Below are 26652 nucleotides of genomic sequence, written 5' to 3' on the forward strand. Positions count from 1 at the left end.
AAAATTCAAAAGGGTACAAAAAAGGAAAAACCAAGTGAAGGCACAATGTGCTGATCGCACTTGGAGCCAAAAGCTAGCACTTAGCATTGACTATGGACATAGAGAACTTATGAAACTGTGGCATGAAATAAACGAGACGTACGTAGTCCAGGCATGAGGCAAACAACTAGCATAACTGCATGGAACAACTAATGACGCCAGGATGACTGACTGGCAAAGGCGGGCTTAAATAGTCCTCTGTCCTCTGATTAGAAGCAGGTGCGCGTCCCGTACACCAGAGGCAGGTAAAAATCATAAGTAGCCATGGTAACTAAAACAAACTTAGGCGTCAAACAGGAACTAAAATAGTTCAAAACTAACAGAACATGACAAAAACATGATCCAGACCACAGATTATGACAGAATTAGGGTTTCTAGAGTGGCCTACCCAAAGTCCTGACTTAAACGTGTGGACAATGCTGAAGAAACAAGTCCATGTCAGAAAAACCAACAAATTTAGCTGAACTGCACCGATTTTGTGGTCAAAAATTCAAACAGAACCTTGTGGATAAGCGCCTTATTGCAGTAATACTTGCCAAGGGACATGTAAGCAAATATTAACATTGTTTTATGTATACTTTTGACTCGGCAGATTTTCAGTAGACACATAATACATTCATAAAAGAACACAAATTCATGATTTGTCATGGCATGGACTATGGTGTGGTTTGTTTTCCCGTGGTGCAAATCACCGGACATGGCGTGAAGGTACTGACACCTTTTAATTAATCACTCAAAAAGTACCAAACAAAAGTCGCGCACAAAGCGGAGGCAAAAACAACTTAGGACACGAAATATGAACTAAAAAAAACTCACTAAGCTGTGGACATAAAAACGGAACACTTACTGTGGCGTGAAGAAGTCAAAAACAACAGAGCAATGGCATGAGCACTATGGCATGGACCGCGTAATCAATCGGGTATCAAGGGTGCATAGAGGGTGATGTCGCCAGGCTGACTGCCTGGCAACTACAGGCTTAAATAGTGGCGCAGTGTTTAACAGGTGCGTGAGTCGTGAACACATACCGGGTGAAACTAATGAGTTGTCGTGGTGACAAAACAAACAAAGAGGGCACAATGAGTCCAAAACCAAACAGAACGTGACCAGAAAACACTACAGATTTTTTTTTTGTGTGACCAACAAGTATGTGCTCCAATCACTCTATCACAAAAAAATAAGAGTTGTAGAAATTATTCTAAACACAAGACAGCCATGACGTCGTGTTCTTTATAAGTGTATGTAAACTTTTGACCACGACTGCATATAGTGAAGGGAATTGTATTTATATAGCGATTTTCACTAGTGACTCAAAGGGCTTTACATTGTAAAAACCCAATATCTAAGTTACATTTAAACCAGTGCTGGTGGCACTGAGGAAAGGGGGGTAAAGTGACTAGGATCGAACCTGGATCCCTTAGGCAGCTGGCACGGACACTCTACCAACCGAGCTATATCACCCATATATAACACTTTATAGGCAAAATAGATTAATTCTTATTACCTGCATTGTTAGCCACCTCTTACTAGCAGGTTTTCACTATTTAGAACACAGAAAAGAGAAAGTCTCACATAAGAATCGGAGAAGATGGGCAAAATATCTTCCCAAAAAAAGTGCAATCCCCCTTTAAGCTGAGGCAGGATAAATCAATCCTGTGCCAAACGGCTGGCGTCATAATGACCGTGGTGTTCCTCGTCCCGTGTAATTATAAGTGGGAACAAATGGGTCTAACGGCGAGACAATTAGGATACAAATGCATCTCCTGTCTCGTCATTTACGCCGTTTAGAAACATTAGGAAAGAATTAGGCTTCATTTCAGATGTGATTTAAACACGGGGCGCAGTGTGCTGCTGCAGAGCAGCAATTAGTGCAACCCACAGTGGAGAGAAGTGGACTTGTGCTCCGGAGACGGATTATGAGGCAAGGAGGCCGGCTTCTTTAATCGGAGCAGGCTTTAATCCAGGGGTGTCAAACGTAGGGCCCGAGGGCCGGATCAGGCCCACGAACAGGTTTTATGTGGCCCTCGAGATCAGTTTGCATATACACATCAAACATTCTACAGAAGCACTGTAAAAAATCGCCAGAATTTAACGGTATTTTCTCACAGTAAAATGCTGTAATGAAAAACTACAATACCATTATATTTCTCAGAAAATAACTGTTATTTCACAGTAAAATATTGGAATCATAGTCCTTTCCTATTTACTGTAAGTTTTACAGTGAAAGTAATGCAATTATGAGCCAGAAATTTGCTGGGAATTAACAGTGATTTTTTACATTGAGCATTATGGCCACATTAAAAGGGGAAGATTTAAACCAGGGGTGTCAAACTTACAGCCCGTGGGATGAGTTTGCTAAGTATAAAAATTAACCTGAAGTTCTTGAATGAAAGAAACAGCTGTTTCTAAATGTGTCCACTGGATGTCGCAATAGCAATTATTTGTATCTTTAAAGATGATGCTACACACAGTGGGGCAAAAAAGTATTTAGTCAGCCACCGATTGTGCAAGTTCTCCCACTTAAAATGATGACAGAGGTCTGTAATTTTCATCATAGGTACACTTCAACTGTGAGAGACAGAATGTGAAGAAAAAAAAATCCAGGAATTCACATTGTAGGAATTTTAAATAATTTATTAGTAAATTATGGTATTTGGTCAACCATTCAAAGCTCTCACTGATGGAAAGAGGTTTTGGCTCAAAATCTCACGATACATGGTCCCATTCATTCTTTCCTTAACACGGATCAATCGACCTGTCCCCTTAGCAGAAAAACAGCCCCAAAGCATGATGTTTCCACCCCCATGCTTCACAGTAGGTATGGTGTTCTTGGGATGCAACTCAGTATTCTTCTTCCTGCAAACACGACGAGTTGAGTTTATAACCAAAAGTTATTTTTTGGTTTCATTTGACCACATTACATTCTCCCAATCCTCTGCTGTATCATCCATGTATCCATTTTGGTATAAACTCAACTCGTCGTGTTTGGAGGAAGAAGAATACTAAGTTGCATTCCAAGAACACCATACCTACTGTGAAGCATGGGGGTGGAAACATCATGCTTTTGGGGTTGTTTATTCATTTTATTATTATTTTTTTCTTCAGCTGGAGAACTTCATCCAGGAGAACGTTCGCTCCGGCGTGGAGGAAATGAAAAGAGCGGCCGTGCACACTCACACCGCCGCCATGCTGGAGATGGGAAGCAACCTCCTCAGCCAGTCGGCGGAGCAAACTCGCAAACTGACCGACGTTGAGACTCAGGTGCCATTTTTTTCCCTTTGTGGACACGCAAATATTTCAGTTGCTACGCTTCTTTTTTTGGGGGGGTGGTGGTTCAACTGTAACCTCAAAGTACAGTAAAGTTAAAATACCATTGATTGTCACACACACACTAGGTGGGGCAAAATTATCCTCTGCATTTGACCTATCACCCTTGATCACCCCTTGGGAGGTGAGGGGAGCAGTGAGCAGCAGCAGTGGCCACGCTCAGGAATCTATTTTATTTTGGTTTTTTAACCCCCAATTCCAACCCCTGATGCTGAGTGCCAAGCAGGGAGGTCATGGCTCCCATTTTTATAGTCTTTGAACTCACAACCTACAGTAGTTTTGTCATAAACTGTGGTCTGGATCATGTTTTATGTTATTTTCTGGTTAAAACTCCATTAGTTCCTGTTTGCACTTCCCTATTTGTTTTGTCACCAAGGCGACTCATTCGTTTTCACCTGTCTCATATGTTGCTGTTATAATGAGGAGACTACTATTAAAGCCTGACGCTGCCAGTTAGTCGGTCTGCCGACATTGTTCAATTCATGCCGTGTCCAACTAAGTAAGTTTTGTTTGTTCATACTACAGTTAGAACGTTTTTTTTTCCATCCATAGTTTATGCTAAGTGTTAGTTCAGCATCCAGTGCGATCGGCACTTTTTTTCCTTTTGCTTGTTTGAAGTTTTATTGGTACTTTGCGTTATTTTTGAGAATAAATCACGTTCTTACCTGAACGCTAGTGATGTGTCCGGCAACACCGATGCGTCGAGCTCATAGAGCGAAACCTTGTGTCGGTGCGCGTACCGCTCTTCGAAAGTCACGTGACCAATCATGAGCTGTTTGGGTCACGTGACCGATACGCGAACCGTGCGCGCCAAACCGTGTTTATAAAGAAGCGCATCTGTCAACGAGATGCTGCTGCCAACAGAATTGCCACACTTCTGTCGTTGGTCATTTGTCATTTATCGTCGTCGGATATCATTTCCGCCGTGTGGGAATATTTTGACCATATATCGTAAAAAAAGGTATTTTCCTTCTCGATTCATCCTGTTCTCTCAAAGTTTCTAGCATTGTCCCGCCCACACAGACATCCTATTGGTTACATTAAAAAGCAGTAACAAACAATCTCTTCGATAGCTCAGTTGGTAGAGTGGAGGACATTGGTTCCTTAGGGCAGTGGTTCTCAAATGGGGGTCCGCGTACCCCTGGGGGTACTTGAAAGTATGCCAAGGGGTACGTGGGATTTTTTTAGAAATATTCCAAAAATAACAACAATTCAAAAATCCTTAATAAATATATTTATTGAATAATACTTCAACAAAATACGAATGTAAGTTCATAAACTGTGAAAAGAAATGCAACAATGCAATATTCAGTGTTGACAGGTTTTTTGTGGACATGTTCCATAAATATTGATGTTAAAGATGTCTTTTTTGGTGAAGAAATGTTTAGAATTAAGTTAATGAATCCAGATGGATCTCTATTACAATCCCCAAAGAGGGCACTTGAAGTTGATGATTACTTCTGTGTAGAAATCTTTATTCATAATTGAATTTTTTCAACAATTAAAAAAAAATGTTTATATCTTTTTTTCCAAATATTTTAAGAAATACCACTAAAAATGAGCAATATTTTGCACTGTTATACAAATCAATAAATCAGAAACTGATGACATAGTGCTGTATTTTACTTCTTTATCTCTTTTTTCCAAACAAAAATGCTTGGCTCTGATTAGGGGGTACTTGAATTAATAAAAATGTTCACAGGGGGTACATCACTGAAAAAAGGTTGAGAACCACTGCCTTAGGGCACTTGTTCAAATCCAGCTCGAACCCATTACTTTTTTTTTTTTTTTACCATGAATTGATTAACGTGGACCCCGATTTAAACAAGTTGAAAAACTTATTCGGGTGTTACCATTTATTGGTCAATTGTACAGAATATGTTCTGTACTGTGCAATCTACTAATACAATTTTTAATCAATCAATCAATCAATCAACTGTGCGTATTCAGAGCATATGTAAAATAAATAAAAAATACATTCCCAGTCCACAAGTATCCTCATTCACAACACGTTAGAGATGCGCGGTTTGTCAAATATATCATCCGCAACCGCATCACCAAAGTCGTCATCCACCCGCCTTTCACCCGAACCAACATTTTCCCAGAACCGCAACCGCAACCGCCCGCCCGTTGAAAATACATCAGAGGTCCGCCACCTTTACCACCAAAGAGCTACTTAAATCCGTTTCACAGAGTAAAGAAGACAATGGGAGCCGCTGACGATCTCGCGAAATTCCAATGGTGTTCATCCTGATGACAAGAATAAGGGCGTGCTGTGAAGCCGTTGCCTTTGACACCTTCAACAACATGTACAAACCGATTGTTAGCCCGGCAACATGTTGTATGCAGCTTCCGCGATCACACGTGCAAGATTGAAAGGCATACTGGGTGATACAGAGTACACTGATGGTTGTGATATAAACAATTTTAACACTCTAACTAATATGCGCCACACTGTGAAGCCACACCAAACAAGAATGACAAACACATTTCGGGAGAACATCCTCACAGTTTCACAACCTAAACGCAACACAACAAATACCCAGAATCCTTCGCATCCGTGATACTTCCTGAATATATTTTACACCCCCGTGCCCCCAACCCCGCCCACCTTAAGGATGCACGGGGTGGCGGGGTTTGTTGCTAGCGGGGTGTATAAAATAGTCAGGAATTGTCATGGATGCAAAGGATTCTGGCTATTTGTTGTGTTGCGTTTATGTTGTGTTACTCTGAGGATGTTCTCCCGAAATGTGTTTGTCATTCTTGTTTGGTGTGGCTTCACAGCGTGGCGCATATTACTAAGAGTGTTAAAATTGTTTATATCCCAACCATTAGTGTACTCTGTATCACCCAGTACGCCTTGCAGTCGTGTGCGTGTGTCTACGGAAGCCACACGTAACACGTTACTGGACTGAGAAGTAGATCGAACATGATGTAGAAGGCGACAAAGCTAATGGCTTCACAGCACGCCCTAATACTTATTAACCGGGTGACTGTCAGCAGTCATTCTAGAGAATGATTGCGTCTCCTATTGTCTTCTTTGCTTTATGACACGGGCCTAAAATGGCTCTTTGAATGGTAAAGGATACCGTTCCCTGAACCATGTAATATCAAATATTTCCAAATGGTTCAACCGCCACCCGCCCGAATCTAATTAAAATCTATTTTTTCGTCATGTCACCCGCCCGACCCGCGGTTTATCCGCGGACTCCGCGGATGAGACCGCAAACCGCGCATCTCTACAACACGTTCTCTTAGATTTCCATGATATGAGACATGTGCTTACCATTTAGTGGTCGATTGTACGGAATATGTACTGAACTGTGCAATCTACTAGTAAAAGTTTCAATCGATCAATCATGTTCACATTATTTATTGACTTTATCTAAAAAAAGATAAAAATATATTTGTATTTAAATGAAGATATGAAATAATCCTAAATGAAATACAATGACTTGGTTTATATTATTGTATATACTAGGTCATGGGTGTCAAACTCTGGCCCGCCGTTTAATTTCATTTGGCCCTTGAGGCAATATCGAATTAACATTAGAGCTGGCCCGCCGGTAACACCAAATTCACCGCTAATACTCATACTTGCCAACCCTCCCGATATTCCCGGGAGACTCCCGAAGTTTAGTGCCCTTCCCGAAAATTTCCCTGGGCAACCATTCTCCTGATTTCCACCCGGACAACAATATTGGGAGTGTGCCTTAAAGGCACTGCCTTTAGCGTCCTATACAACATTTCGTCACGTCCGCTTTTCCTCCATATAAACAGCGTGCTGGCCAAGTCACATAATATATGCGGCTTTCACACACACACATGCAAATGCCATGCATACTTGGTCAACAGCCATACAGGTCACACTGAGGGTGGCCATATAAACAACTTTAACATTGTTACAAATATGTGCCACGCTGTGAACCCACACCAAACAAGAATGACAAAACACATTTCGGGAGAACACCCGCACTGTAACACAACATAAACACAACAGAACAAATACCCAGGAACCCTTGCAGCACTAACTCTTCCGGAACGCTACAATATACACCCCCCGCTACCACCAAACCCCGCCCACCTCATTTTTATTTTATTTTCGAATTTATTAGCCTGTGGAAAAAGTAATGTTGATATTTACCTCAGAAGGCTGCAAGTAGAAAAGAGGCATTAACTTGTTTAATTACATTTGATTTAATGTACCACTGATGTTTTTTCGTTTGTTTTTTGAAAATTGATTTTGCACAATTACGTTATATAAGCTCTGCCTGTTCCATGGGAGGAAGCCGGAGTACCCGGAGGGAACCCACGCAGTCACAGGGAGAACATGCAAATTCCACACAGAAAGATCCCGAGCCCGGGATTGAACCCAGGATTACTCAGGACCCTCGTATTGTGAGGCAGATGCACTAACCCCTGCTCCACCGTGCTGCCCTATTTAAGCCTTGCTTGTTCAAAATTCATTGCAAAAATTGTTTGGGTCCCTATTAAAAGGTTCATTTGTTCAACCTTGGCCCGCAGCTTTGTTCAGTTTTAAATTTTGGCCCACTCTGTATTTGAGTTTGACAACCCTGAGATAGGCGCCAGCGCCCCCCGCGACCCCAAAAGGGAAAAAGCGGTAGGAAATGGATGGATGGAACCCTGTACTAGGTCATAAAATCAGTGTCAGTTAAGTCGGTCCATAGGTTGCCTGTAAGGATTTTTAATGTCCAGCAGATGTCAGTATTTAGTGACACAGTATTGACACAGTATCAATACAGTTTTGCAATGTGTCGAAACGATACATGAAGCCTCATCAACCCATCACTACTGAACGCTTTGTCCGGAGTGATCCGTCGGCATCCCTGGGAAAAACGTCCCCGCATAAAGTTGCGGCCCAAACGTGTCAGAATGTGGCCAGCACCCTGTTTTCTCGCATAGGACATGGACCAAGGTACGTGGAAAGTACCAAAGACAGAAACAAACAATCGCACGAGAAGCCAAGGCAACAAATTAGCACAGGAATCGAGTCCAGGAATAACCAACGTAACATTTGCATACCGCAAACAAAGAAGCCAGGATGAGTGATCAACAAAGGTGGGCTTAAATAGTGTCTCTTGATTACAAACAAGTGTGTCCCCCGAACAACAGAGACAGGTGAAAATCTTAAGTAACCATGGTGACTAAACTCAGGAGGTACACAACAACAGGAACTAATGGAATCCAAAACAAACAGAAAACACAAAACATGATCCGGACCACAGATCATGACAAGTTTTATAAGTAATTTAGTAAGTAGTTGGATCAGGGGTCACCAACCTTTTTGAAACCAAGAGCTACTTCTTGGGTACTGATAAATGCGAAAGGCTACCAGTTTGATACACACTTAAATAAATGGCCATAAATATTTAATATATATATATATATGTATATATATATATATATATATATGTATATATATATATATATATATATATATATATATATATATATATATATATATATATATATATATATATATATATATATATATATATATATATATATATATATATATATAAATTGGTATTTCTGTCCGTCATTCCGTCGTACATTTTTTTTTCCTTTTACGGAAGGTTTTTTTGTAGAGAATACATGATGAAAAAAACACTTAATTGAACGGTTTAAAAGAGGAAAAAAACGGAAAACAAAAAAAATTGATTTTTGAAACATAGTTTATCTTCAATTTCGACTCTTTAAAATTCAAATTTCAACCGAAAAAAAGAAGAGAAAAACCAGCTAATTCGACTCCTTTTGAAAAAATTAAAAAAAGAATTTATGGAATATCATTAGTAATTATTCTTGATTAAGATTAATTTTAGAATTTTGATGACATGTTTTAAATAGGTTAAAATCCAATCTGCACTTTGTTATAATATATAACAAATTGGACCAAGCTATATCTCTAACAAAGACAAATAATTATTTCTTCTAGATTTTCCAGAACAAACATTTTAAAAGGAATTCAAAAGACTTTGAAATAAGATTTAAATTGGATTCTACAGATTTTCTAGATTTGCCAGAATGTTTTTGAATTTTAATCATAATTTTGAAGAAAAATTTCAAAAATAATCTTTGTCGAAAAAACAGAAGCTAAAATAAAGACTTAAATAAAAATGTATTTATTATTCTTTACAATAAAAAAATAAATGTACTTGAACATTGATTTAAATTGTCAGGAAAGAAGAGGAAGGAATTTAAAAGGTAAAAAGGTATATGTGTTTAAAAATCCTAAAATCATTTTTAAGGTTATATTTTTTTTTCTAAAATCGTCTTTCTGAAAGGTATAAGAAGCAAAGTAAAAAAAATAAATGAATTTATTTAAACAAGTGAAGACCAAGTCTTTAAAATATTTTCTTGGATTTTCAAATTCTATTTGAGTTTTGTCTCTTTTAGAATTAAAAATGTCGAGCAAAGCGAGACCAGCTTGCTAGTAAATAAATACAATTTAAAAAAGAGGCAGCTCACTGGTAAGTGCTGCTATTTGAGCTATTTTTAGAACAGACCAGCGGGCGACTCATCTGGTCCTTGCAGGCTACCTGGTGCCCGCGTTGTTGGTGACCCCTGAGTTAGATAATACCTTCCCAATTTCCCATGTGAAACTGAAGGAATCATTTGAAAAAATGGCTGCATTTCCCAATTTACCAAATGTTCTCCATCATCTTTGTTCCTCTCCAAACACCGTGAGGACTCTAGGTGTTAAACCAGACGAGTCGCCTGGAGATTCAGCTGCTGGAGTACTCGCTTTTTACCAACCGCCTGGAGAAGCACATTCTCCTGCAGACTCAGGAGATCTCACGCCTCGGTGACAAAAACAGGTGAGCACACAAAAGACGTGACTGCAAGCGGAGATCCAGTTTGAGCATTTTTTTTGGAAGTGCAAGGAAGCCATTCAGGGTTTGGAGATTATTCACAGACTCGCACTATTTTTAGGCTGTGTTCACACTGCAGGGTCGGATGTCCAAATTCAGATTGGGTCAGGGGTGCCCACACTTTTTCTACTTTTGTGGGGATCCACCTCATTCATATATAACAGGGGTGTCCAAAGTGTGGCCCGGGGGCCATTTGCGGCCCGCAGCTAATTGTTTACCGGCCCCCCACACATTCTGGAAATGCTATTGCAAAAATAAAAAGTATTGGAATGAATGAATGGTTTATTTTGAGCCATGCAAACAAAACAAGAGAATGACATAAAATACAAAAGAAATATAGAAATACATTATTTTTACACCTACATTGAAAACATTACATGTGACTAATCTTTTGTAGATGTCAAGATTGGCTCAAAAGGGAGTGGGAAGAAGTAAACCTATTAGGTCCCACCCCTATACATATAGAATATATATTTACAATATATAATACAATAATATATATAACACATTCAGTTCAGTGGTTGCTGCGTAGATGCTATATATTATCTATATATAATACATTTAAATTCACACACACTTACATATAAACATATGTACACACACATATATACAATTTATATATATATATATACATATATATATACATACATATATATATATACATATATATACATACATATATACATATATATATATACATATATATATATATACATACATATATACATATATATATACACATATATATATACATACATATATACATATATATATACACACATATATATATATATATATATATATATATATATATATATATATATATATATATATATATATATATACATACATACATACATACATACATACACACACACACACATAATCACATACATACACAAATGCATACACCCAAAATACACATATGTCCATCATGTACACACACACACAGACACACACACACGCGCGCGCGCGCACGCACACACACACACACACACACACACACACACACACACACACACACACACACACACACACACACACACACACACACACACACACACACACACACACACACACACACACACACACCTAATATAAATACTATAAATATAATAGTATATATAATATACACTTTTGTCTAAACATTATTAACAGTTTATGGTGCCTATGGGAACAAGCTTTCATTTTGACTGTGATATTAGTGGTTAAAAGTGGATCTGTAGCTGTGGAGCTACTGCCCCTGATCAACAGGACCTGAGGACCACTCTTGCTATGTGTCCTATGCTATGCATTAAAAGAGACGAGGGGAGCCCCCTGCCAGAGGAGTAATCCACGAACATAAGATCCCCCACTCGCCTGCCCTGTACTCCAGTTAGTGTACCCAAATCCCTTTTCTTAGTTTCCATCGGCACCAATTCTTTAGTCAGAATTCATATTTGTTTTTACATTTGCAGAATATTAGTATTACTCAAACTGCATATAGGATTGTTTGTACACACACACACACCCACACCCACACACCCACACACACACACACACACACACACACACACACACACACACACACACACACACACACACACACACACACACACACAGTGAATGAGGTGAAATCTATCGAGAAAAAGTTGCAATGTTGACACAAAGCTGCCATCTTTCCATTGTGATTACTCAAAAATATTAAAGAATTAAAATCAACGGTGTCCTGCATTATTGATCTTTTAGGGCTCTAATTTCTAAATACTGCATATTTCAGTTTTACTTTTAAAAAAACAAAGACGTTTTGTCAGAAAACCCATAAAACCGATATATATCATTTATATCCATTTAATTATGAAAGATGACCTTTTTGTTAACAAGTTACAGGTGTTTGATGGTAATTATAAGCAAGTTTAACACCTTTCTTTCATGAAGACAAGAATATTTGCCATTGCTAAAAAAAAAAAAATTACTAAATTTTTTTTACGTTGTATTGAATTATTTTCAAAGCTCCAATTAGTTCAAATATTTCACTTTAAAATGTTTTATGTGGTTAATATTGCACATATTGTGTAGTTGCCATATAAAAACAAAGTTTCCTTTGACAAAATAGCATAAAACAAACAAAATAATAGTTAAAACGTAAAATTGACAGCTATATCTCAAGTTCATCTTGTAACGTAAGTCTTGAAAGTAAAAAAAACGAATAAAAATGTATCACTTTATGAGTGGGGCACTTTTTGGATCCCAAATACATTCAGTGGTATTTTAATGATCTTTTCACTGTGATTACTCAAAAATATTGAATAATTAAAATCAATGGTGTCCTGCATTATTGATCTTTTAGGGCTTTAATTACTTAATACTGCATATTTCAGTTTTACTATTAAAAAAACAAAGACGTTTTTGACAGAAAAGCCATAAAACCGATATATCTCATTTATATCCATTTAATTATGAAAGAAAACATTTTTGTTAACAAGTTACAGGTGTTTGATGGTAATTATAAGCATGTTTAACACATTTCTTTCATGAAGACAAGAATATACTCTATATTGCCAAAGGTATTTGGCCACCGAGGGTTAAAAATAATGTCAGGTTTTGCAGCTATTATGTCAGGTTTTGCAGCTATTACAGCTTCCATTCTTCCGAGAAGGCTGTCCACAAAGCTGCAGAGTGTGTTCATAGCAATTTTCCACCATTCTTCCAAAAGTGCATTGGTGAGGTCACACATTGATGTTGGTCGAGAAGGCCTGGCTCTCAGTCTTCGTTTCGATTGACTGAAACTTGTATTAGTAGATTGCACAGTACAGTAAATATTCCGTACAGTTGACCACTAAACGGTAACACCCGAAAAAGTTTTTCAAATCGTTTAAGTCGGGGTCTAAGTTACACAATTCATGGTAATTCATCCGAAAGGTGTTCTATCGGGTTCAGGTCAGGACTCTGTGCAGGCCAGTTTCTATGAACACACACTATATTACCAACAGTATTTGGCCACGTAGGGTTCAATATGATGTCAGGTCCACCTTTTGCAGCTATTACAGTTTCCACTCTTCTGGGAAGGCTGTCCACAAGGTTGCGGAGTGTGTTTATAAAAATATTCGACCGTCCTTCCATTCTTCGAGAAAGCCTGGCTCTCAGTCTTCGTTTTGATTGATTGAATCTTTCATTAGTAGATTGTACAGTACAGTACATATACCGTACAATTGACCACTGAATGCAAAAACTCATTTAAGTCGGGGTCCACATTACTCAATTCATGGTAATTCATCCTAAAGGTGTTCTATCGGGTTCAGGTCAGGACTCTGTGCAGGCCAGTCAAGTTCATCAACACCCGGCGTAGTCTATATATATATATATATATATATATCCATTCATCCATCCATTTTCTACCGCTTATTCCCTTTTGGGGTCGCGGGGGCGCTGGCGCCTATCTCAGCTACAATCTGGCGGAAGGCGGGGTACACCCTGGACAAGTCGCCACCTCATCGCAGGGCCAACACAGATAGACAGACAACATTCACATTCAAACACTAGGGCCAAATTTTTTAGCGTTGCCAATCAACCTATCCCCAAGTGCATGTCTATGGAAGTGGGAGGAAGCCAGAGTACCCGGAGGGAACCCACGCATTCACGGGGAGAACATGCAAACTCCACACAGAAAGATCCCGAGCCTGGATTTGAACCCAGGACTGCAGGAACTTCGTATTGTGAGGCAGACGCACTAACCCCTCTTCCACCGTGAAGCCATATATATATATATATATATATATATATATATATATACTGCGCCACGCCGTCCCACCAGTGCACAAAGCAATATAAAGACATGGATGACAGAGTCTGGTGTGGATGAACTTGACTGGCCTGCACAGAGTCCTGACCTGAACCCAATATATATATATATATATATATATATATATATATATATATATATATATATATATATATATATATATATATATATATATATATATGTATATATATATATCCCAATTTTTTTTTTAACCCAATGTGGAATAAAAAGTTTGGGGACCCCTGGCCTAAGTAAAACACTAGAAATGTGCCTCTCATACAGCTGAAGAATCTGATACAATCTTTAGAAACAGGTCCGAAAATGATAAAAATCATAATTAATCTTTCTATAATAGACAATGGTGTTGTTGTAGTGGTGTCACAATACACATGACAGGTTGTTAATGACAATATTAGTTTTCCCTTCTTTCTCTGACCTCTTGTCCTCTGTGCTTTTATTTTGGCTGCATTTCCTGTTTAATCCGCGTTAAGCAGTGCCATTACTTTCTGCTCATTGTCCTGCCAGCGCACTCGTTCTTCATTGTTTCGATTTTGTTCCGCCTTGTTCCATCTTGCTGTGGCTGCGTCATTGTCTATTGTGGCTTTGCGCTGAAGCTATCGGCTTTCTCCGCCAACTTTTGTCCCAAATTAAAAAGGCCTTTTTTTTTTTTTTTTTTTTACTTGCACGCCGCCTACCGTCTCTGCAACTTGGTGCCACACCGCCAGCAACCGTGTAAACATGGTTATAATCGGATCAGCAGTAATGTTGTTGTATTATGAATGACGAATGGAAACAATAATAACACATAGGAAAGGGAATAATGAATAAATGATTTAAACAAATGCAGAATTCTTCTATCAGCCTGCGAGTGTACGTGCAAACTGCATTTCCTTCTATAACAACTAGGACTATCTGCCTGAATCCAATCAGACAAAAACAGTATAATATGTATTGTTTGAGCATGTGTGTGTGGAGCATAAAAAGGCAGCGCTCACTAGGAGGGGTTTCCTGCTCTCCTTACTAGGAACACAACCACATGAGGTGGGACTTTGGTCAGGGGGGTGAACGGCAGGTCAACAGTCAGCGTGAAAAGAAGTGGGCGGTCGCTGCCCCCCCCTTTTTTTTTTGGCTGACTTTTTATCATCGCAGCCACGTTCACCAAACGCCACAGCGAGGGTCCAGCGCCTCCAATGTTGCCACATCTGGCACTGCTAGTTCTCACTCTGCCCTTTGGCGCCCTCGCTTTGTTACAACACAAATTCATAAATAAACACACATCCCTTAGTGTACACACTATATACACTGCAAAAACTGAAATCTAAGTAAGATTGAATATCTCACATAAGGCTGATATTTGCTTAATTTCTGTCTGATAAGATCATTCTTCTCACTAAGCAACACCTCCAGGCAACTTCAACACTTTACTAATACCCTCCTCCATTCACATCCCATCTCCCCGGATTATAAACAACTCAAATGTACTTCTAATGTATATACTTGTTCTTATGCTATGTGGACTCACTATGTTCTCTGCTGGCTGTACATATCCTACTAAATAAGACCTACACTGTTTCAATGTCCACATTTCTCTGTTGATGCAATTGTTGATGACTTAAGTACTGATATCAAACAAAGCTCCTCATCCCACCCCCCGGATTGTAAATAATGTAAATAATTCAATGTACATACTATGATGATTAACTTGTGTGATGACTGTATTATGTTGATAATATATATTTGTACCATGAATTGATTAACGTGGACCCCGACTTAAACAAGTTGAAAAACTTATTCGGGTGTTACCATTTAGTGGTCAATTGTACGGAATATGTACTGAACTGTGCAATCTACTAATAAAAGTATCAATCAATCAATCAATCAAAACAGATTTTATGTTAGTCTTTTACTTGTTTTAAGGGTTTTGCTCCTAAATGATCTCAGTAAGATTATTACAGCTCGTTGCTGAGATTTGATGACCTATATTGAGTAAAACATGCTTGAAACTAGAATATCAAGTGTTGCAAAGCTGTGTCATCAACACTCACAAGTATAAAACTACTTCTTCAGAGTAAGAATTTTTCATTTTAAGCATGAAATTAAAAAAAAAAAAATCATGAATTTGACACAACTGTGTCTCATAATTAAAACGGATGACAGCCAAATGGACTTTGCTGTTTTATATTTTCAATGAAACAATAGAAAATACGCACTCATATAGTAGTACAGTTGGCACAGTACAGCAAACTGACAGTTAATATTTTAAACATTTCAAACAATTTTGAACAGAAATAGTTCATGCACATTCAGGTAAATTCTTAAAAAAATAGGTCATGGGCCGGGCTGTAAATATATATATATATATATATATATATATATATATATATATATATATATATCCATCCATCCATTTTCTACCGCTTATTCCCTTTCGGGGTCGCGGGGGGCGCTGGCTACAATCGGGCGGAAGGCGGGGTACACCCTGGACAAGTCGCCTCCTCATCGCAGGGCCAACACAGATAGACAGACAACATTCACACTCACATTCACACACTAGGGCCAATTTAGTGTTGCCAATCAACCTATCCCCAGGTGCATGTCTTTGGAAGTGGGAGGAAGCCGGAGTACCCGGAGGGAACCCACGCATTCACGGGGAGAACATGCAAACTCCACACAGAAAGATCCCGAGCCTGGATTTGAACCCAGGACTGCAGGACCTTCGTATTGTGAGGCAGACGCACTAACCCCTCTGCCACCGTGAAGCCCTATATATATATGTGTGTGTGTGTGTGTGTGTGTGTGTATATTTATTATGTGTTACTGAGTAAATGTTATCCATCGCCCATTTTTCGATGTATTTACTAGGGGTGTAACGGTTCACAAAAATTTCTGTTCTGTACGTACCTCGGTTTAGAGGTCACGGTTCGGTTAATTTTTGGTACAGTAAGAAAACAACAAAATATAATTTTTTTTGCCTATTTATTTACCACATTTGTAAACAATGGCATAACATACATATACACACAAGGTCAATTGCCAGGGTTAATGTGGTCAACATATATAAAATAAAAACTAAATAAGATAAGGCTCAGAATGGTTTCTTAACAAAACCTTTTCTACATATAAAGTGCTTTTTTTGAATGATTTATTGAGACTTTTATCAGTAATTGCACAGTACATTACATATTCCGTACAATTGACCACGAAATGGTAACATCCAGATAGGTTTTTCATCTTGTTTAAGTCGGGGTCCATGTTAATCAACATTAAACTGCCTCCAGTTTTTGCTCTGATGAAATAAAATGACATAACTTTTCTTCCACATATAGAAAGTGCAATATTAAACAGTTTCAAGTCAACTCAGCCTCAGAGTGTTATGCCTCGCTCTGCATTGTTTACACAACCTGCGGTCCGCTACCTAATATGTCCGTGTGGTAGTAAGAGGGTATATGGGCTTATTGTTTTTCCACCATAGAAGTGGGTCAAAATCTAGTTTTAATGCAGTACAGCAACAGCGGTGGAAAATGGATGGATGGATGGTCTTAAATGTGCGGCCATAAAAACATTTGTTATTGCTTTAGCCCTGCCTGACTCGCCGAGGAGAGGCTGCTTGAATGCGGTGTTTGCACCACGCTCCTCTTTCTCTTCCTTAAAGCGACGTTGACTTGGGGGTGGTGCCGCTTCAAAGGGGTTAGCATGTTTGACGTTTTAGCAGAAGCATACCCTCTTGCTGCTGAACAATGTCAGCAAACCTCCGTCCTCCATTGTTGTATCGCACCGCGAAGCCAACGTGTTCCCGTAGGGGAGATGTTAACGAGGCAGGAGGGTCTTCCAGCTCTGGCTTTTGCATGTTGTCCTAGCCCGGTCCCTGCTAGCCTGCCGAGTGTTGTGCCTCGCTCTGCATTGTTTACACAACCTGCGGTCCGCTACCTAATATGTCCGTGTGGTAGTAAGAGGGTATATGGGCTTATTGTTCTTCCACCATAGAAGTGGGTCAAAATCTAGTTTTAATGCAGTACAGCAACAGCGGTAGAAATAGGATGGATGGATGGTCTTAAATGTGCTGCTATAAAAACATTTGTTATTGCTTTAGCCCTGCCTGACTCGCCGAGGAGAGGCTGCTTGAATGCGGTGTTTGCACCAAGCTCCTCTTTCTCTTCCTTAAAGCGAGGTTGACTTGGGGGTGGTGCCGCTTCAAAGGGGTTAGCATGTTTGACGTTTTAGCAGAAGCATACCCTCTAGCTGCTGAACAATGTCGGCAAACCTCCGTCCTCCATTGTTGTATCGCACCGCGAAGCCAAAGTGTTCCCGTAGGGGAGATGTTAACGAGGCAGGAGGGTCTTCCAGCTCTGGCTTTTGCATGTTGTCCTAGCCCGGTCCCTGCTAGCCTGCCGAGTGTTGTGCCTCGCTCTGCATTGTTTACACAACCTGCGGTCCGCTACCTAATATGTCCGTGTGGTAGTAAGAGGGTATATGGGCTTATTGTTCTTCCACCATAGAAGTGGGTCAAAATCTAGTTTTAATGCAGTACAGCAACAGCGGTAGAAATAGGATGGATGGATGGTCTTAAATGTGCTGCTATAAAAACATTTGTTATTGCTTTAGCCCTGCCTGACTCGCCGGGGAGAGGCTGCTTGAATGCGGTGTTTGCACCACTCTCCTCTTTCTCTTCCTTAAAGCGAGGTTGACTTGGGGGTGGTGCCGCTTCAAAGGGGTTAGCATGTTTGACGTTTTAGCAGAGGCATACCCTCTTGCTGCTGAACAATGTCGGCAAACCTCCGTCCTCCATTGTTGTATCGCACCGCGAAGCCAAAGTGTTCCCGTAGGGGAGATGTTAACGAGGCAGGAGGGTCTTCCAGCTCTGGCTTTTGCATGTTGTCCTAGCCCGGCTCTGCATTTTTTACACAACCTGCAGTCCGCTACCTAACATGTCCGTGTGGAAACTCGTTCGGTACGCCTCCGGACCGAACCGAAACCGCCGTACGGAAATGGTTCAATACAAATACACGTACCGTTACAAATACACGTACCGTTACACCCCTAGTATTTACTCATCCTGTGTAAAATGACCTCAATCGATCAATCAATGTTTGCTTATATAGCCCTAAATGACGAGTGTCTCAAAGGGCTGCACAAGCCACAACGACATCCTGGGCTCAGATCCCACCTCAGGGCAAGGAAAAACTCACCCCAATGGGATAACCTGTGATGTCGTTTCAGCGTTCTAGAAGAGAGGTTGGTGACGCTGGAGGCTCGCTATGAGATGGAGTTGCAGGGCTTGCAGAGAGAGAAGCAGCAGTTGCAGGAGCTGATGCACAGGCAGAGCGGTCTGGTGGCCCGGCTCCAGGGCCAGCTGGGCAGCGCGGCTCTCAACAGCACGGCACTGCAGAGACAACAGGCCCTGCTCACTGACACCGTGGGCCAGCTCCTGGCTTTGGTCAACCACTGCAATGGTAAGCGGACGAATCGGATCAATAATCCGTTTACGCGACATGGCAAACCTTGTTTTTTTTTGCCAGATGTGATCTTTGTGCGTCAGATTCAGACCACATCAGGAGGTAGTCCAAATCCGATTGGAATCCGCTCATATCAAATGTGACTTCGGTCTAAACCAGGGGTGTCAAACTCAGTTTAGATGGGGGGGCCACATGGAGAAAAATCTACTCCAAAGTGGGCCGGACCGGTAAAATCACGGCACGATAATTTCAAAATAAAGACAATTTTAAAGATAGTTTTCTTTGTTTAAGAATAGAACAAGCACATTCTGAAAATGTACAAATCCATCCATCCATTTCCTACCGCGTGTCCCTTTTGGGGTCACGGGGAGAACATGTAAACTCCACACAGAAGGTCCAGCCCCCGGGACTGAATATAGCTGCGGCTTTTAAGGACCACAGCTGAGAAACTACTTTTTTGGTGGTTCTCTAGGGGGCGACAGTGGGCCCTTGCCCTATGGTTAAGAAACACTGCCCTACACTATATAACATCTGAAATATTGCTACCCTATTGAATGGAAACAAGTCAAACACTAGTGCCAGACGGAAAGCGGCTGAATAGGCTAGAGAAGAGGTTCATATATATATACATATATATATATATATATATATATATATATATATATATATATATATATATATATATATATATATATATATATATATATATATATATATATATATATATATATACATACATACATACATACATATACATACATACATACATATATCGCCATCCATCCATTTTGGGATCGCGGGGGGGCTGGAGCCTATCCCAGTTGCATTCGGGCGGAAGGCGGTGTACACCCTGGACAAGTCGCCACCTCAGCACAGGGCCAACACCTAGAGACAGACAACATTCATGCTCACATTCACAGACTAGGTGCCAATCAATATTAAATGAGAAAAAAAAAAAATATATATATGCATTTAACGAGGAGCGTGTATCGCCAGAACTTTGGTAAAATAAAAAGTGTCTCCGGATTCTATTTTGCCTGCTCGTGCGACTCCAAAGAGACAAGGCGAGGTCCTGGAACTACGTGCCCTTGGCCTCTAGCGTGGGCGTGGCTACGTCAACGGGGAATCAAAGGCTTAAAGGGGAACATTATCACAATTTCTGAAGGGTTAAAACCAATAAAAATCAGTTTCCAGTGGCTTATTTTATTTTTCAAATTTTTGCTCAAAATTTTACCCATCACGCAACATCCCGAAAAACGGCTTCAAAGTGCCTGATTTCAACCGTCGTTATATCCACCCGTCTATTGTCCTGTGACGTAACTGCGTTAAGCCACTAGGAACAAACATGGCGGATAGAACAGAAAGGTATAGCGATATTAGAGAAGATTCAGACTCGGATTTCAGAGCCGTAAGCGATTCAACAGATTACGCATGTTTTGAAACGGATGGTTGGAGTGTGGAGGCAGATAGCGAAAATGAAATTGAAGAAGAAACTGAAACTATTGAGCCATTTCACGACAGACAACGGCACGAGGGGAAGCGCGGACGAATTCGGCGATCGCCTTCTTACCAACGATTGGTATGTGTTTGTTTGGCATGGGTGGAGGGAAAGGCTGGATGCAAATATAGCTACAAATGAGGCATAATGATGCAAAATGTACATACAGCTAGCCTAAATAGCATGTTAGGATCGATTAGCTTGCAGTCATGCCTTGAGCAAATATGTCTGATTAGCACACTCTACATCAATAACATCAACAAAACTCACCTTTGTGATTTCGTTGACTTTGTCGTTGGAAATGCATCTGCTTTAAATGTGGTAGGATATCCACACATTCTTGCCATCTCTGTTATAGCATAGCTGTAGTTGGTACAGTGTGCAGAACAAACGAGGGACTTTCGCATCTTTTGGCCACTGTTGCAACTTGAATCTGCAACTGATCGTGTTGTTACACCCTCCGACAACACACCGACGAGGCATGATAGATAGATAGATAGATAGATAGTACTTTATTGATTCCTTCAGGAGAGTTCCTTCAGGAAAATTAAAATTCCAGCAGCAGTGTACAGAGTTGAGATCAATTAAAAAAAAAAAAAAGTAAAAAAGTAAATAATGGGGGTTTAAAAGGAAACAAAATAGAGAAATATTACAAAAAGAATAAAAACAATGGGAATAACAATATAACAGTAAAATAAGAATATAACAAGACAAAGTAGGCAGTAGTGACCATGTTATGAAATCGTATGAAATCGTATTGCACTGTTAAAATCGTATTGCACTGTTAATGATGTCTCCAAGGTAAGGGAAAACAGTTGAAAAAACGGAAAATAACAGAGCTGATTTGAATTGGTGTGTGTAATGTGTTTGAGAAAATGGCGGGTCGCTTCACGATGCAACGTCACGGGTGAAAGGTCAGCGCTCCGACAGCGAACAATTGAAAGGCGCTTAAATCGCCAAATTCACCCTTTTAGAGTTCGGAAATCGGTTAAAAAAACATATGGTCTTTTTTCTGCAACATCAAGGTATATATTGACGCTTACATAGGTCTGTTGATTATGTTCCCCTTTAAATTTTATATGCTTTTTAAATGTTAATATCGCTGACCATCACCCCTCATTTAATGATGGCAGCCAAAATCGTGATTGTGATTAAAATGTAGCATTAAATGCTACATATCGGGGTTTTTTTACACTTACATGTTGCGGTTAATAGTATTCTATCTTTATTTGTGAACGACGGAGCATTTTATGGAAGCTGCTTTTATACCCAATCATGGCACCCACCTGTTTCCTAATTAGCCGGTTCACCTGTGGGGTGTTCCAAATAAGTGTTTGATGAGCATTCCTCAACTTTCTCAGTCTTTTTTGCCACTCATGCCAGCTTTTTTGAAACATGTCTCAGGCATCAAATTCCGAATGAGCTAATATTTGCACAAAATTAAGTTTGCAGGTTCGAACGTAAAGTATCTTTGATCTTTGAATATACAGTCGTGGTCAAAAGATTGGATACTCACTTGGGAGCCCCAAGTGAGTATCCAATCACAAGTTGGGAAAACAGGAAGAAGCCATAGAAAGCCACGGAAAACTAATCGCTTCAATAACCACGAAGATAAAGTGTTGATCTTACACCTAATAATCCGCTGTGGACCGATGAAGCCAAGTAATGTAGTAAGCGGTGCGCGTTCCTGCGAAGGAAATACATTTTTAGCAGGCAATCACATTTTGGCACGTCACTTTCACACGGTACAACTGGCTTACACGGCTTCGGATGTGTCCAAACAAATAGTAAGTTTAAATATTTAATTTATTTATTTTTTCGTGATTCAGTTGTTCTATACAAATATTTTAATTTACACAGTACCACGTAAGGTATGTTTTAATTGGCGATGCAGGTATATTGAATGCTAAATAGACCCTTTTGTACACTGTTGAGGGGATTCGATGCTCAGTAGTGTGCACGTGTGTTTCTGTATGGTATCTCCAGCCGTGTCCATGTGGTGATATCACTTACGCTATTTTACAACTATGTTCCTTGATATAAACACCCCAATGACACTGCAAACTTGTATTCTTGGGGGTCTCCATCAATTCAGTAATGTGTCATCAAAGAGTAAAAATGCATTTCTTTTAATATGCATCAAAACAAAGAGGGTAATATTTAAAAAAAAAATGGATGGATGTTGATAGTCCAACACATACTGACTGGTACACACAAGCTATGGAGATGATATCAGTAGAAAAATCTGCATTTACTTTAGATAAAATTTAACGACGCAGGACTGCCGGTGATATTGGCTGATAAATGCTTTAAAATATAATGATTATCAGTTTCAAAAAGTAAAATGTATGACTTTTTAAAAACGCCGCTGTACGGAGTGGTACACGGGCGTAGAGAGAAGTACAGAGCGCCAATAAACCTTAAAGGCACTGCCTTTGCGTGCCCGCCCAATCACATAATATCTACGGCTTTTCACACACACAAGTGAATGCAAGGCATACTTGATCAACAGCCATACAGGTCACACTGAGGGTGGCCATATAAACAACTTTAACACTGTTACAAATATGTGCCACACTGTGAACCCACACCAAACAAGAATGATAAACACATTTCGGGAGAACATCCGCACCGTGACAGAACAAATACCCAGAACCCCTTGCAGCACTAACTCTCCCGGGACGCTACAATATACAACGCCCGCTATCCCCTACCCTGCCCACCTCAACCTCCACATGCTCTCTCAGGGAGAGCATGTCCCAAATTCCAAGCAGCTGTTTTGAGGCATGTTAAAAAAAAAAAATAATGCACTTTGTGACTTCAATAATAAATATTGCAGTGCCATGTTGGCATTTTTTCCCATAACTTGAATTGATTAATTTTGTAAAACCTTGTTACATTGTTTAATGCATCCAGCGGGGCATCACAAAAAAATTAGGCATAATAATGTGTTCGATCCACGACTGTATATATCGGTATCGGTTGATAACGGAATCGGTAATTAGATGGATGGATGGATGGATAGATAGATAGATAGATAGATAGATAGATGGATAGATAGATGGCGATTGACAGCCCATACTTGCCAACGCTCCCAATTTTCCCAGGAGACCCCTGAATTCCAGGGCATCCATTCTTTCGAATTCCTGTCGATTGTTACCCAATCAACGATATTCGGAGGGTGCCATGATGGCATTGTCTTTAGCATACTCTACATTCTGCACTAACAGCGTGCAAGCCCAGTTATATGTTGTATCTGGCTATTTCAAACGCACCAGTGTTATTGCAAGACATATTTGATCAACAGCCATACAGGTCACACTGAGGCTGGACGTAAAAAAAAAAAACTTTAACACTGTTACAAATATGCGCCCCACTGTGAACCCACACCAAACAAGAATGACAAACACATTTCGGGAGAACATCTGCACCGTAACACAACATAAACACAACAGAATCCCATGCAGCCCTAACTCTTCCGGGCTACAATATACACCCCCGCTACCACCAAACCCCCCCACCCCCCACTTGCTTCGGTTGAGGTGGTGTATATTGTAGCCCTGGGTATGACGTTAAACTACATCCAGGCATGAGATGGGAGGTTGTGTGTGGGGTTAGTGAGTCCCAACTAACGTCTATAAAATGCACACAAAGAACCGTTTGCGGTCCCTGGGTAAATGGGGCGCAGACAACAAACAAGACAGACTAAATTCAACAGCCCAGTAAGGCAATTAGTCTAGGAGAAGGATCTCTGACATAAAATACCTCTTCCAACCTGCACCAAGCCAGCATGGAAGGTGTAGGCTAATAACCAGCATGAAAAATACGCCAAATGGCAGAAATGTGCTGAGGCTTTCGTCCAGCAGTGGACTGACAATGGCTGATGATGATGATATTTTAGCCCGGTAGGGTTAGGGCTACAAGGTGTTCTGGGTATTTGTTTTGTTGTGTTTAAGTTGTGTTATGGTGCGGATGTTTTCCCGGAATGTGTTTGTCATTCTTGTTTGGTGTGGGTTCACAGTGTGGTGAATATTTGTAACAGTGTTAAACTTCTTTATAGAGCCACCCTCAGTGTGACTTGTATGGCTGTTGAGCAAGTATGCCTTGCAGCAACTTACGAGGATCTGCTTAAGCCTCATACAACATGCTACAGAGCCGGTACGCTGGTTGTGTGGTGTAAAAGCGGACGCGATGACATGTTGTAGAGCAGTAGTCCCCAAATTGGGGTACGCGTACCCCTGGGGGTACTTGAAGGTATGCCAAGGGGTAAGTGAGATATCTTAAAGATATTCTAAGAAATAGCAACAATTCCAAAATCTTTTATAAATATGTATATTGAATAATACAAACCCCGTTTCCATATGAGTTCTAGATCAGTGGTTCTCAACCTTTTTTCAGTGATGTACCCCCATGGACATTTTTATAATTCAAGTACCCCCTAATCAGAGCAAAGCATTTTTGGTTGAAAAAAAGAGATAAAGAGGTAAAATACAGCACTATGTCATCAGTTTCTGATTTATTAAATTGTATAACATCATTTTTTAGTGGTCTTTCTTGAACTATTTGAAAAAAAAAAGTGATTCAATTATAAATAAAGATTTCTACACACAGAAGTAATCATCAACTTAAAGTGCCCTCTTTGGGGATTGTAATAGAGATCCATCTGGATTCATGAACTTATTTCTAAACATTTCTTCATAAAAAAAAAGAAATCTTTAACATCAATATTTATGGAAGATGTCCACGAAAAAATCTAACTGTCAACAATTGCATTGTTGCATTTCTTTTCACACATTATGAACTTACATTCATATTTACTTGAAATGTTATTCAATATATATATTCATAAAGGATTTTTGAATTGTTGCTATTTTTTTTAGAATATTTAAAAAAAATCTCAAGTACCCCTTGGCATACCTTCAAGTACCCCCAGGGGTACGCGTACCCCCATTTGAGAACCACTGCTCTAGAGGACATTACAGGCAGTGCAGTCACGGCACGCCCTTAATAATGTTGTCCGGGTGAAAATTGGGACAAATTCGGGACAATGGTTGCACCGGTAGATTGTCGGGAGGTGCACTGAGTCTCCCGGAAAAATGGGGAGGGTTGGCAAGTATGTTGCTAGGGCGGGAAAGCCATTCATAGAAGGGGAATTCATTAAAAAGTGCATGTTGGATTTTTTAAGACATCTTTTCTTGCGGCCCAGCCTCACCCAGTTTCTGCATCCAGGTAAATTGAGTTTGAGACCCCTGATCTAAATAAACTGAAACTGAACTGAACTGAATGTCAGTGTACTCAACTTTAACACCCGCAGTGCACTGAGATGGCAACAAGTGAACCGCAAACTGTACTTACAATGTTTTTTTTTTTTCCCCCTTACAGAAATCTCAAAGGTGCCCAAGGAGGAGCCGCTGACTTTCAGGGACTGTTCAGAGATTCTGCAGTCTGGACAAACAGCGAGTGGAATATATGGCATACACCTCCCCAACTCCACCCACTCGGTCAAGGTAGAGCAACTTTAAAGGTTATTGATCTTCTCCAGCAATGTTTTGTGAAAATACACTATATTGCCAAAAGTATTTGGCCACCCATCCAAATGATCAGAATCAGGTGTCATAATCGCTTGGGCCGGCCACAGGTGTAAAGCACGTCGCTACTGGACTC

At 40.0% G+C, this 26652-nt stretch overlaps 2 protein-coding genes across 2 annotated transcripts in view; one reads left to right on the forward strand and one right to left on the reverse strand.

Annotated features, from left to right (window-relative positions):
• Positions 1-26652, reverse strand: part of col9a2 (procollagen, type IX, alpha 2) — a 317373-nt gene that overhangs the window by 168076 nt on the left and 122645 nt on the right. The gene's annotated exons all lie outside the window — the stretch shown is intronic.
• angpt2b (angiopoietin 2b) overlaps positions 1-26652 on the forward strand; it is an 80279-nt gene that overhangs the window by 23044 nt on the left and 30583 nt on the right. Inside the window, exons 2-5 of the mRNA XM_061882495.1 lie at positions 3142-3297; positions 10081-10202; positions 19255-19487; positions 26371-26495. Of these exons, the coding sequence (XP_061738479.1) occupies positions 3142-3297; positions 10081-10202; positions 19255-19487; positions 26371-26495 (636 nt within the window). The remainder of the gene's footprint in view (positions 1-3141; positions 3298-10080; positions 10203-19254; positions 19488-26370; positions 26496-26652) is intronic.

The sequence above is a fragment of the Nerophis ophidion genome, linkage group LG21, assembly GCF_033978795.1.
Source record: "Nerophis ophidion isolate RoL-2023_Sa linkage group LG21, RoL_Noph_v1.0, whole genome shotgun sequence".
Classification (NCBI taxonomy): domain Eukaryota; kingdom Metazoa; phylum Chordata; class Actinopteri; order Syngnathiformes; family Syngnathidae; genus Nerophis; species Nerophis ophidion.